Source organism: Microplitis demolitor, chromosome 7 (genome assembly GCF_026212275.2).
Source record: "Microplitis demolitor isolate Queensland-Clemson2020A chromosome 7, iyMicDemo2.1a, whole genome shotgun sequence".
Classification (NCBI taxonomy): Eukaryota; Metazoa; Arthropoda; class Insecta; order Hymenoptera; family Braconidae; genus Microplitis; species Microplitis demolitor.
In genome coordinates, this window is record NC_068551.1 from 1,849,994 (window position 1) to 1,862,243 (window position 12,250).

The window sequence follows — 12,250 nt, forward strand, 5'->3', positions numbered from 1 at the left end:
TTTTAATTACGACATTTATTAATTATTTATTTATTTTATTTCTGTCATATTTTATTGCTAACAGACGTTTTAATGACAGCTAGCATTTGAATTTAATGTAAATCTAATAATTATTTAAAAAACGCGGGAATTCATTTGAATTTAAAATACATAAAATTATTAATTTTATTTCGCTAAATTAAAGTATTTAAATAATATATAAGTATTAAAATATGTATATATATATTTAATAAAATTATTTGAATAGGTAATAATTTGGCGGGTGACACGTGAACCGGAAGTGAGGGTATGCGTGTAAAATTGCGCAGTATATCTCCACATCACTCGAAAAAGATCTTTTGGAGCTCTCTTAAAATACATATACATATAAATAAGTACGTGTATTAAAAGTAGTACATATAAATAATTGTTGTGTATGAATTAAAATTGTCTTGAATTATTATAGGTGGCTACGAGCTAGCTGTGGTTCTTTTGCGTGCGTGTATGCGACGTGTGGTGTGTGGATGGGTCCTTTTTTTTTTCATTTTTGAATAAGCACGATGGAGATTCAACACGAAATAGTAACTAAAGCCGAGGAGGTTGCCGACCAGGTAATTATTTATAAAATAATAACAAAATTTTATTTATAAATGAACTATTTCAAATATCTATAATGTTATAAGCCTCAGATTTATTATCAAAACACGAGTCATTAGACACGGATGTGTATTTTAGATTTTTTTTCCTGTGGGAGACAGGTGTGTTTCTCCTGTCAACGTCATCGTGACCAGACAATATCACGCACATATTTTACCTCAACATATTTTTATCTACTACTGTCTTTTATTGTTACACTTGTGATTTGTTTGTACATTATCATATTGTGCCAAGTGCAATCTACCAATCAAACATCATAGTTTAAGAGTCACTGCAGGTTATACTTTTATTCCGTGTTGTCTAGTCATTATTCGCCTTAATTTTTTTTTACGTCTTTAAATATTTTTTATCATTGTTATTGTTGTCATAATCATTATCATTAACAACAATTTTAAATTCAAAATTAATTATTTCATTTATTTGTTAGATACCCAGCTGTCCACGTAATCACTTATCACGATGACATATTTTTAAGTTTAAGAAAACAAACCGTTTTATAAATTTCTTAATTTTTTATGTTAATAAAAAAAATTTTAAGGACGTAATTGATATGTTTGATTAATTGCAGGTAATTCGTAATGGTAAACATGTGCTACCAACACTTGCACGGCTGTGTCTTATTGCCACGTTCCTCGAGGATGGCTTGCGAATGTGGTTTCAATGGAATGAACAGAGAGAATACATGGACATGACATGGGGATGTGGTAAATTCTTGGCGACTTTATTCGTCCTTGTAAATCTTATAGGACAATTAGGTGGCTGTGTTATGGTAATTGGAAGATTCAAGGTCACCATTGCTTGTGGAATACTATTTTTTATAGTCGTACTCCAGACTCTGGCTTACAATATTCTGTGGGATGTTCAGTTTTTATTCCGTAATTTGGCACTTATTGGTGCGTTGTTGCTGGTGCTCGCTGAATCACGTGTTGAAGGAAGATCGCTGTTTGCTGGTGTGCCCACACTTGGTGACAACAAACCCAAAAATTACTTGCAATTAGCTGGGCGTATACTTTTAGCATTTATGTTCATTACGTTAATACGATTTGAAATATCATTTTTGCAAATAACGCAGGATATTATTGGAGGAATTTTGATGGTATTTGTTACTGTTGGTTATAAAACAAAGCTTAGTGCCTTGTTGCTTGTTGTGATGCTCACGGCGTTAAATATGTACCACAATGCTTGGTGGACTATTCCAGACCACAGGCCACTTAGGGACTTCCTTAAATACGATTTCTTCCAGGTAATTTATTTATTATATTATTAGTATTTTGTTAAATAAAATAACTGGCAAATCTGATTCACTTCATGAACCCAATGCTCGCATCTTCAGACCTTGAGGCTGAGTACAGATACAAAGTATCGAATGTTAGATTTATATTAATTGGTTGATTCATTATCATCACTGCGGTTTTTTAGTTTTTGGCAAAACGAAGACAAACTTCCTCGGAAAATTTTCATCAAGTCCCATATATATATAGCCCGTCAGAACTTCCGTTATAAGCATTTTGCTTACAGGAAACTAGAAATTATATGTCGTAGTGGAAGACACTAAGAGATACGGGAGTGGTGAAGGGTTAAAACGTAATTAGAAATTTAAATTCTTATATACAGCAGTAAGTAGGACGTGACCCAATAGGGAGGATAGCGAAGGAGAAAAAAAAAATCTCAAATCTAAGATTTCCTAGGTATGGCCCAGTATTAACTGTAAAGTGAAAGTTTAATTTAACATTTCATAAACTTACTAGTTTTTAAAATAATTATTACATGAAATGTAACCAATAAAATGGATCGGATTTCCCAGTTGTATTTAATAACAAAATTATATAACATTGAAAAGATAAATTTATAAATAGAAATTATTAATATAAAAATAATTACTATTAATTGAAGATAAGTAATAAAGTTTATTCTTATTTTTTTAGACTTTATCAGTTGTTGGAGGACTTTTAATGATTGTGTCACTGGGTCCAGGTGGTGTGTCTATGGACGAACACAAAAAGCAATGGTAGAAGTCTTATTAATTAGACTTTAAATATTAATCATAAAAAATAAAAACTCATCCTTGGACCTCGAGCATGTGTTATTGTCCACTATTTTAAATTTGACACACGAATCCTTAATGGAATATAAATTAATTTTATACTGTACACTAAATTTAAATTGTCATATTATATTATCGTGGATTTAATTCATCGGCCGGGATTTAAATAATATATTAATTATAAAGTAATAAATTTTAAGTAAAATTCATGAAATATGTAAAGTTAAAAAAAGAAATTTAATTATTGCTGGAAAATTTGTAAGTTTTTAGATATGGATGTTGGGTCATGAGAGAACATAATTAAATGCAACTTAAGACTTATTTATACTACATATTAATAAGAATGGTATTGTAAATATTACAGTGAGCAATTATCATTGTATTTGAAAATACAGACTTTTTTGGTTTAAATTTTATTACTTATAATTTAATTAACCCAAATGCTCAATCAATAGTGTAATTCATTGACTGATCTTATTAAGTAATATGCAACTTAGTTATTCAGTCAATTCATTTTTTTATGTAATTTTTGAACTCAATTTATCAGCAAGTTGATGAATAATTATTGTTGTAACTAAACAATTCACGGAAACTTTATTTATCATGTGAGTTCTAATTTTTTAAATTTAAAACCACGTGGTTAAACATTTATGAGCTAGAAATGTAGACGATAATTGTCAATTTTTTAATTTCGGAATAAATATTCAAGTAATACAGAGACAACTTTAAGATGTCATAAAAGAACAAGTTTTATTTTGTTTCTTAGCCAAGTTTTTTTTATAAAAATAAAACATACAGATGTTGATCTCAAGAGTTTGTCTTCTTTTTTCCGTCTTAAAAAAGTCAATTGACGTCATTCAGATGACTTGTTTGTAATTTACTTTTTTTCGTCAAATGTGTCAAGTCTTTTAGCAGATATTTTTTCAGTGATAAATTTCTGATTATTTTGTCAACATTTTGGTGCCTTAGGTCAAAAAACAGACTGAAAACTGGTATCACCACCACTGCTACTTGGGAAAACTTGGCTTTGACATCTATAAGATAACAACTTTGAAAAAATATCTGCTTAGAGACCTGGCACAAATGGCAGCAAAAAGTTGATTACAAATGTCATTTGAATGACTTGTCAATTGACTTTTTTTAAGACCAGAATAAGATTGTCCTTTTAAAAGACATTTTAAAGTCTCGTTGCTACTCGAGTAAATAAAACACAAGTAGAATAAAAATTTAAAAATCCATATTTAAATATTTGAAAAAACAGCACGCGCTTTTTTTAAATTTTATTATTTTAATTTAAATTATTTATTTCATTTAAAAATTCATAAATTTTATCCGTCTGCTCTTATTTTCAAAAAAAATTTCTAAAAGGACACTAGCAAGTGGCGCCGTTTTAAATTTCATTCCACTGTCCATCTTTGCTGGTATTGGTATAGTAACAAAACAGCTGTTTCATGTCAGTTGCATTCGCTTGTTAACTTTACGTGTCATCTTATTGTTAACTGTATATGTACATATAAGATGGCTTAGCAATAGCAAGTGATTATTTATATATACATATATATATTTTTTTATACTAAATAAATTTAACAGTAAGTCGCTTCAGTCATTTTTATAAATCTGTTTACACAATTATCATTTTTTACTTCGTCTACTTTTGCTACTTTTTTTTTTTATTTAAATTTTCACTTTGTACTTCGCTTTTTAAAAATAAACATAATTATAATAAATATTTTTTTTTTATAATTCTTTTAATATAATCCAATAAATGTCTGGATTGATAAAAGATTTGAGGTTAAATATCAAATTAACTTGACATTTTTAAGTCTACTGTGCAAGTACTTGTTTATTTACTTATAATTATTCCGTTATTTAATTATTTAGGCAGTTTAATGTGGGGTAAATAATTAGCAAGTTCTTGAGAACTTGATAAAATGTTGTCAGCTTTCAAAAGATTGGCTGGTAAGCACGATGGGCTGGTTAATTCATCACCGAGACCTGCTCATCAGTCGATGCCGACGCAATTGCAGAGAAAATTCGCCAAAGGAGTGCAATATAACAGTAATTATTTATACTAATTCTCTATGGTTCTGAAGCTAACAGACAGTAAAAATTTTTTGATTTTTTTACAGCCAATCAGTTACAAAAAAATAAAAACTAAAAATATGCACATGTAGAAAATTAAAAAAACTACAAGTGCAATTTTTTCAAATATTTTTATTTTTAAATTTACCGCTTTTAAAAAGGTGCAAAAATTATTAGACGTCTGCTAATTTCAGTATCAATTTAATTGATTATAAATAAATATATTTATTTAATTAAATTGTTTTTTTATTTTCAGTGAAAATAATAATAAAAGGTGATAGAAATGTTGGGAAAACATGTCTGTTCCATAGGTTACAAGGGCAAAAATTTAATGAAGAATACATTCCAACAGAAGAAATTCAAGTTACCAGCATACAATGGAATTACAAGACAACTGATGATGTTGTCAAAGTTGAAGTATGGGATGTCGTTGATCGCGGAAGACGTAGACGCAAGTTGGACGGTTTGAAAATGGATAACCAGGCATCATCTGAGGGTATCATTGAAGAGCCAGCGCTCGATGCTGAATTTTTAGACGTCTACAAAGGGACCAATGGTGTTATCGTTATGCTGGATGTCACCAAATCCTGGACATTTGATTACGTACAGCGTGAATTGCCAAAAATTCCTGATCACATACCGGTTATTGTGCTGGGCAATCACTGCGACATGTCACATCATCGCACTGTTACTTCGGATCGCGTTACTTATTTTATTGATTCACTGACTGACAGAACTGCCCAAGTACGTTACGCAGAATCGTCGATGCGTAATGGATTTGGGTTGAAATTATTGCATAAATTTTTTAATCTTCCATTCCTGCAATTGCAACGCGAAACTTTGTTGAAACAATTGGAGACAAATGAAGAAGAAACGCAGCTCACTAGTCAGGAATTGGATTTGTTTCAAGAAAGTGATGATGCTGATTATGATAAATTTTTGGATAATCTTGTAAATCGGAGGCGTGCTGTTGCTGAATCCGCTTCTGCGACAATTCTAGTCCCAAATGTAACGTCATCATTGAGCACACATCACGCATTGTCTTCCAGTAGTAATAATTGTAATTTTAATAGTGATGTTAGGAGATCTAATTCAATGCCAGGTCCTATTGGCGGTGGTACCCCCATTCCTGTCAAATCTTATGACGCTAAATTTATACCAAAAAAAGACACCAAGAGTCCACAGACAAATTACAGTAATAAAAATATTTCCCCAGCTGTAAAACCTGATTCTACATCAGACGGTTCTGACAGGAAAGAGAAGCAGCAGAACTTCGTTGCTAAGATGCTTGCTGCTAATAAAAAAGACGATGCTACGACAACATCAACAGCAGCTTCAAGTACGACAAATAATTCCTCTCCGTTAGCTAGCGTTGAAGACTTTATTCCTGATGATGGTATGCTAGATAGATCGTTTCTGGATGACAATAATCAGTCGCCTCAGAAAACTCAGGTGGTTAATAATAATGTAGTTGATACTGATAGTGAAACAGAGACTGCTAATCCATTGGTTGCCGGCTACGAAGACGATCTCTCGTCAGCTGATGATGACAATTCGATTCCTGTCGAGCCGAGACTTATTGAAAACCCATTGAGTAAATCTAAGACTCGTAGAGGAGAACGTGCAGATGAGGATAAAAGAACTATGGCATCAGATAAACGGGACTCCATATCGTCTAGTGAAGAGCTTGGAATAACAAATGGTGACTTTACGTCACTAGATCAACAGGATGGAAACTCTGACAGATTTGACAGCTGGTTAAGTCGCGACTCCAAGTGGCGACAGAGTCCAGAAGGTGGTGAAGATGTCAGTAGCACTGGTACGAGAAAAGACAAGCTGGATGTCAGTGATAAAAGTCGCGACGTCAGCGTTACCAGTTCTAATGTTCATCTCGAGTTGCTCGATAACTCGAGTATCCGTCAAATTTATTCAAATTCAAATTCTAATAGTCCAGTGATGAAGGAGAAGAAAAAACATCGAGATAAAGGCGACGATAAGGAGAAGAGGAAAAAGAAAAAGAGTAAAGACAAAAGTAAAGATAAAGATAAAAGTGATAAAAATGAAAGACGGAAAAAACGGAGTCAACGTAAGGACGAAGAAGGCAGAGATGAGTTGGAAGAATTTTTAAATGGACCCGCCTCGCGACCATCCATCGATATGGCTTACGAAGCTTTATAATCAATGAAGGAAAAGCTTCGACTTCCAGATAAAATTTTTCATGTTGAATTGCTTACGTTGTTTATCGCCATGGTCTATAATCGAATATTTAAATTATAACTTTCGTTAACGGATGAACCGTGAATAAAGTACAGTAATAATTACCCATTTAATTGAAATTTTAACTGGGATTAATAAAGTCATTAATCGATTTTAACTTTATTGTAATATTAAAGTTAACAACGTATTCCAATTAAATGATCTTCAGAACTCATAATAATAATAAATGAATCGTTAAACCGTTAATAAAATTTTAATAAATACAATTTAAATTTATAAATATATATACGCTCTGTGAGCATAAATTTATATAGTATTTATAGTCAAAATTTTATTATTTTCTATTTGTATTTTTGTGAGAAATTAATTATAAGTATGATATTTTATAATAATATCGTATTGCAATGGACTTAAGTAACCGACCGTATAATATTATTTATAATATAATGATAATAATAATAATAATAAGTAATCAATAAATTCCGACTTATTAAATCATTTTATCACTTGTATGTAAACGTTGAAATGCTTTTGATTAATAAATGTATATTTATAAAATTATTTTAATGATTATAATTATTTTTAAATTTTAGTTTGATGACAGTCGCAGTGATTTTAATTTTTAAACTCCTAGAACTTTTGTAGTTTTTAGTTTAAAAATTTTTATAAATTTATTGACGCCTAATATTTTTATTAAAATTTTTTTAAATGTCGAAATATAAAATAAAATATATATGACATGATACTAAAAGTGCCAGACTGTAAAACATTTTTTAAAAATAAGAAACTAAAATACTTACCGAAAAAATTTAAAAAATATTTCCCGCATGTTCGAAAAATTAAATTTTACTTAATTTAAATAACGTATTTATAAAAATTTAAAAATTTTCTGATGTCTAGTAATTTAAATTGTGCTTACAGTATTCAAAATTAATATATATATATATATATATATATATATATATATATATATATATATATATATAAATAATAAGCGGGAATGTAGCAGACATCAGACAATTTGTAAAATTTGAATAAATAAATTAATAAGTTAAAATAGTGGAATTAAAAAAAACGCGCGAACTGATTTTTAAATTATATCTAAATGCGTATTTTTAAATTTTTATTCTACTTACATATTTATATTTACTCCAAAATTCAAAAATTTGCCAACTGTCACACTAATTTATAAATATACTTAACATTTGAATTTGAATATTTAAAAATCTTTTCAAACTTTTGATAAAAATTAATAAAATAAAATAAATATTACCCGCGGAAAATTCAACCCCTTGTAAATAACCTTTATAAAAATATATACGGGTATATATTACAGCACGACAATAAAGAGAGAGAGCATAAGGTGTCGTGCTCGTGCTACAATTTAAAAATGGTGGCTACAAACTTCTATTCTATTACTAAAAACTGTATTATTACTTTAAATTATCTGTAAAAATAATTTTGTTAATAAAATAAGTAATTTAATAATAAATATAAATATAAAATGGCACTTTGCATTAGAACAGTTCCAAGTAAATTACTGTCTTTTGTTGGAACAATAAGTCAGACGCAGCTTGATCACCGGTTGACAAAACTAATCGGCACATCTTCGCTTTTACATGAGGTATGTTGTTGTTAAATTAAAATATAATTGTTTATTATTGATAACTAATTATTATTTTAACACACAATTTTATAATCACTGAGTTTGTGCTGTCAACTATTTATTAATTAATGCGCTAATATTATTTATACGTTTATTTAATAACCTATAATTACATAACTAATCATACTGGAAGTAGCATGAGTGTAAATTTATTTGACAATTATCAATTTTTAAAATTTTGAAATAAAAATTTAAAAATGCGCACTTAGATAATTAAAAAAATTAGTACGCGCTCTTTTTTAAATTTTATTATTTTAATTAATTTATTTGTTTACTTAAAATTTATAAATTTTCTCATATTTTTAACATTCATACTCATAAAGTAGCAGTCATTAAAAAAATATATTTTTTTTCAAAAAACAAAGTAAATATTGACAGGGAAAAATTAAAAGAAATCCTTATTAAAAATTTTCTGACAATTAACTGGGTAATTAAAACACTAAAGTTAATGTCTACTACAAAGTCTGCTAATAAATATTATTTTTTAAATTATTTACTCTATTTATTTATAATTTTAAATTAATCTGATGTTTGCTACATTCACACTCATATCATGTATTTAATTAAATTTATATTTTTTTAGGTCCATTATACACCGAAAAAAAATCCACAGGATAATTATACACTGGCATCAGTATACAAAACTACAGATTATTTAAAAAATATAAATAAAATTAATAACGAAGTCAAATTGTATGCAAACGTGTCACAGTTACCAAAAAGAACAGCAGATTTACCTCAGGATGAATTTTCAAGTGACAAAACCAAGGATCATATTCCGGGGCAAGCTCCTTCAGATCAACTGATGCGTGTTTACAAGACACTTCAAACAGATGTAAGTTATTTTATTCTGTTTCATAAATTTTACATAATTGACTAACTAATTAAATTATTTTTACTAATTAGCTGCCGAGATTTTTCACCTCAATAATGGACTACAGAATTTACCACCGAGATATCGAGTTTATTAATCATTTCAAAGGCACCGCTACACAGTAAGTCTAGTAATAGATTGAATGATTAATTATTTATTTAATTAATCAATACTGATGAGTAAACTTGATTGTTTCATTTCAGAGGACTCAGTAGTTACATGAAACAAATATTATTATTGAGAGTAGGAGGACATTTGATGTACGCGATGGTTAAACTAGAAGTACTAAAAATTACAGTACATCCTGAAGACAGTACTGTCAGAGTTAGATGGAGGATAAGAGGCCTGTCTGCTTTCAAAGCGTTTTTTAATTTTTGGAAATTCAAGTGGTTGAAGAGTGTCGGCGGTATATCGTCATTGGAGACGTAAGTTTATTTTTAAAAAATATCCGCTCATTTTCTTTTTTGCCACTGGAACTTCAATTGTCATTTTTAAATTTAAATCAATTAATTAGAAATTAAAGTCCTTGGAATCTTTGGGTACTGAGTAATAAATTGATGTTAATTTTAGGTGGTATGATGGATTTTCTACATTTTATGTAAACGCAGATGGTTTAGTGTACAGACATGTAGCTGATAAGATGATGCCTGATGAAGAAACAGAACCAATAAAAGCAAAACCAGATATTGCCGCTAAATTAGCAGCATGATTCGGGCTTCTAGGATTTTCAAAGAGGCTCTATTGTTATTTGTCCAACAAAAAATATTAAAAATTAAACTGAATCAATACATTCGCCTTGTATCTGGAGTTTTATTTCCGTACCTCTTTTGAAGCTCAGTATCGGTATCAGTAAATTTTTTTTTTTTAATAAATAGTTTAGAGCTAATTTATTATTTTTAGTTTATATATTGAATCGTATTTCATGAATCTTATAAAAATATTTGATTGTATGATAATGCTCCAGAAGTTATTGGAATTAAATGTCTATAGAAAAATGAATTATTAAAAAAAATATTGTTTAATAGCTTATTATTTTAATCAGTATAATAAATACGGTATAATTGTACCCATTGTTTTTCTGCTTATTGTAAATACCTGATACTATTGGCAATTTAGTCCTGCAATAAATATGTAAGTTAGTGTTTTAATAATTGATTATTAATAGAATAAAATATTAATAATTTAATTAATTACCTAAATAATCATCCATAAGTGTTCCTATAGCAAACTAAAATTCAAATAAAATATCATTAATATAAAAAAAAATTATTATTGTAAATTAAAGATAAGGTGAGACCCAACACCCGGTACCGCGCGTTTTGATCTCCGGACAAAATATCCTCGTTTAATTTTTTTGATTTCCTTTTTTTTTTCTACTGATAATTGACAAAAAAATATCAGTGTTGAGAAAAGTAATCAGAGATATTTTATCTCAGGGATATTTTGTCCGGGGTTGAAAAATCATGAAATCCAGTACCCGATTACTTATGTATCTGCATTTACTAAATTTGACTAAACATAAAATACAAATGCCCGAAGTGATCGAATACTAGTTCCCTGACGGGGTACTGGGTCCTACCAAAATAAGAAAAAATTATAATTACAATTCCTGTAGCATCAACACGAGTACCAACAATCTTCAATCGTATTTCATCATCAGCTTGAATGACGACGTCTTCTTCTTTTGATTTATAACATGGGGGACTTACGTTAGGACAAAACTGCATATCAGTTGGTATGGACTGAAAATAAATTTTAGTAAATAAAAAATTATTACGATAATAAATAATTAAAATAATTACATGGTGGGAAATAAAACACGACAGAGGTCCGATTTCAGCGAACATTCCGACCTGGAACAAATCAATTGATTAAATATGAAAGAAAATAAATTGAATGATAAAAAATTGATATTTACTTTGTTAACTTGAGTTACGACAGCATCTAGTACTTCGCCTTTGAATGGCCTGAAGACGATGGCTTTGTATTTAACTGGATACACGACGAAACCTTGGCCAGGTTGAATGATACCTGCTCCGATACTATCGATAGTCGTGACAGCCACGACAAATCCGTATCTGATGAAGTTTTATTATTGTTTTATGAAGTTTTTAATAAAAGGGCTTAGGAATTAAATGGTCTTACTTTCCAGTACACGTGCCTTCAACTTCTGTGTACAATTTTTGCTTAACGGTATCGAGGAGTTGAGGTCCAAAGTAACGGGGATGGAGTAAAATTTCATGTTCCAGAGATATCTGAAATGAAATATTGACATTTTAGATAATTTTATATTTTTAAATTTAATTTAAAAGTATTGATAAGAGTACTCACGTGATAGAACATTTTGATAAATTTTTTATTAGTTTTTTTAATGCAAATTTTAATATCAATCAAGTCATCTACTTTGGGTGTAAACAAACATTAAAGAATCATTTTTGAGGTTAAGGTAAACAGTTGGGTAATTTTAGTGCAATTATACGGAAACACCAAATCACGCGGGAAAATTGTCAGTTTACTATTTGACAGTACAAAATATTTTATTGATTGAAGGTAAGGTCGGACACCCTTCTGCATAATATTTCCCCATGAATTTTTTTTAAAATTTTTTAAATATTTTTCTATCATAATTTGCCGCCATTTCATTTTGACGTAGAATTTTTGTTTTTTTTCAATTTCTAATAATTTATTTCTCTAATATTTAAATTTACCGCGCAAGGAATAAGAATAATTA

The 12,250-nt window shown here is 29.2% G+C and overlaps 4 protein-coding genes across 6 annotated transcripts; 3 read left to right on the plus strand and 1 right to left on the minus strand.

Annotated features, from left to right (window-relative positions):
* Positions 1 to 267: 267 nt before the first annotated feature.
* On the plus strand, positions 268 to 3,096 carry LOC103570977 (surfeit locus protein 4 homolog). Its single transcript, XM_008548908.3, has 4 exons — positions 268 to 374; positions 446 to 590; positions 1,205 to 1,879; positions 2,562 to 3,096. The coding sequence occupies exons 2-4, from the start codon at positions 540 to 542 to the stop codon at positions 2,646 to 2,648; spliced, it is 813 nt and encodes a 270-aa protein (XP_008547130.1). The 5' UTR covers positions 268 to 374; positions 446 to 539; the 3' UTR covers positions 2,649 to 3,096.
* A 1,007-nt stretch (positions 3,097 to 4,103) lies between these two features.
* Positions 4,104 to 7,394, plus strand: LOC103570978 (rab-like protein 6). 2 transcript variants are annotated; one of them, XM_008548909.2, is made up of 3 exons: positions 4,104 to 4,269; positions 4,562 to 4,738; positions 5,019 to 7,394. In XM_008548909.2, exons 2-3 carry the CDS (start codon positions 4,612 to 4,614, stop codon positions 6,938 to 6,940), a joined length of 2,049 nt encoding a protein of 682 aa, XP_008547131.1. In that variant the 5' UTR covers positions 4,104 to 4,269; positions 4,562 to 4,611; the 3' UTR covers positions 6,941 to 7,394. The 2 variants fall into 2 exon arrangements, with proteins under 2 accessions (XP_008547131.1, XP_008547133.1); XM_008548911.3 differs by lacking the exon at positions 4,104 to 4,269 and adding an exon at positions 4,293 to 4,471.
* Positions 7,395 to 8,323: 929 nt separating this feature from the next.
* Positions 8,324 to 10,311, plus strand: LOC103570980 (uncharacterized protein C6orf136 homolog). The gene is made up of 5 exons (XM_008548914.2): positions 8,324 to 8,603; positions 9,229 to 9,480; positions 9,552 to 9,640; positions 9,723 to 9,944; positions 10,090 to 10,311. Exons 1-5 carry the CDS (start codon positions 8,484 to 8,486, stop codon positions 10,226 to 10,228), a joined length of 822 nt encoding a protein of 273 aa, XP_008547136.1. The 5' UTR covers positions 8,324 to 8,483; the 3' UTR covers positions 10,229 to 10,311.
* On the minus strand, positions 10,310 to 11,992 carry LOC103570979 (DNA-directed RNA polymerase II subunit RPB7). Of its 2 annotated transcripts, XM_008548913.3 has the most exons (8): positions 11,851 to 11,992; positions 11,665 to 11,774; positions 11,438 to 11,597; positions 11,322 to 11,372; positions 11,124 to 11,261; positions 10,714 to 10,747; positions 10,615 to 10,637; positions 10,310 to 10,503 (listed from the first exon to the last, which is right to left on the minus strand). In XM_008548913.3, the coding sequence occupies exons 1-7, from the start codon at positions 11,860 to 11,862 to the stop codon at positions 10,621 to 10,623; spliced, it is 522 nt and encodes a 173-aa protein (XP_008547135.1). In that variant the 5' UTR covers positions 11,863 to 11,992; the 3' UTR covers positions 10,310 to 10,503; positions 10,615 to 10,620. The 2 variants fall into 2 exon arrangements, with proteins under 2 accessions (XP_008547135.1, XP_008547134.1); XM_008548912.3 differs by lacking the exon at positions 10,310 to 10,503 and having other exon boundaries at positions 10,532 to 10,637; positions 11,851 to 11,991.
* Positions 11,993 to 12,250: the final 258 nt, after the last annotated feature.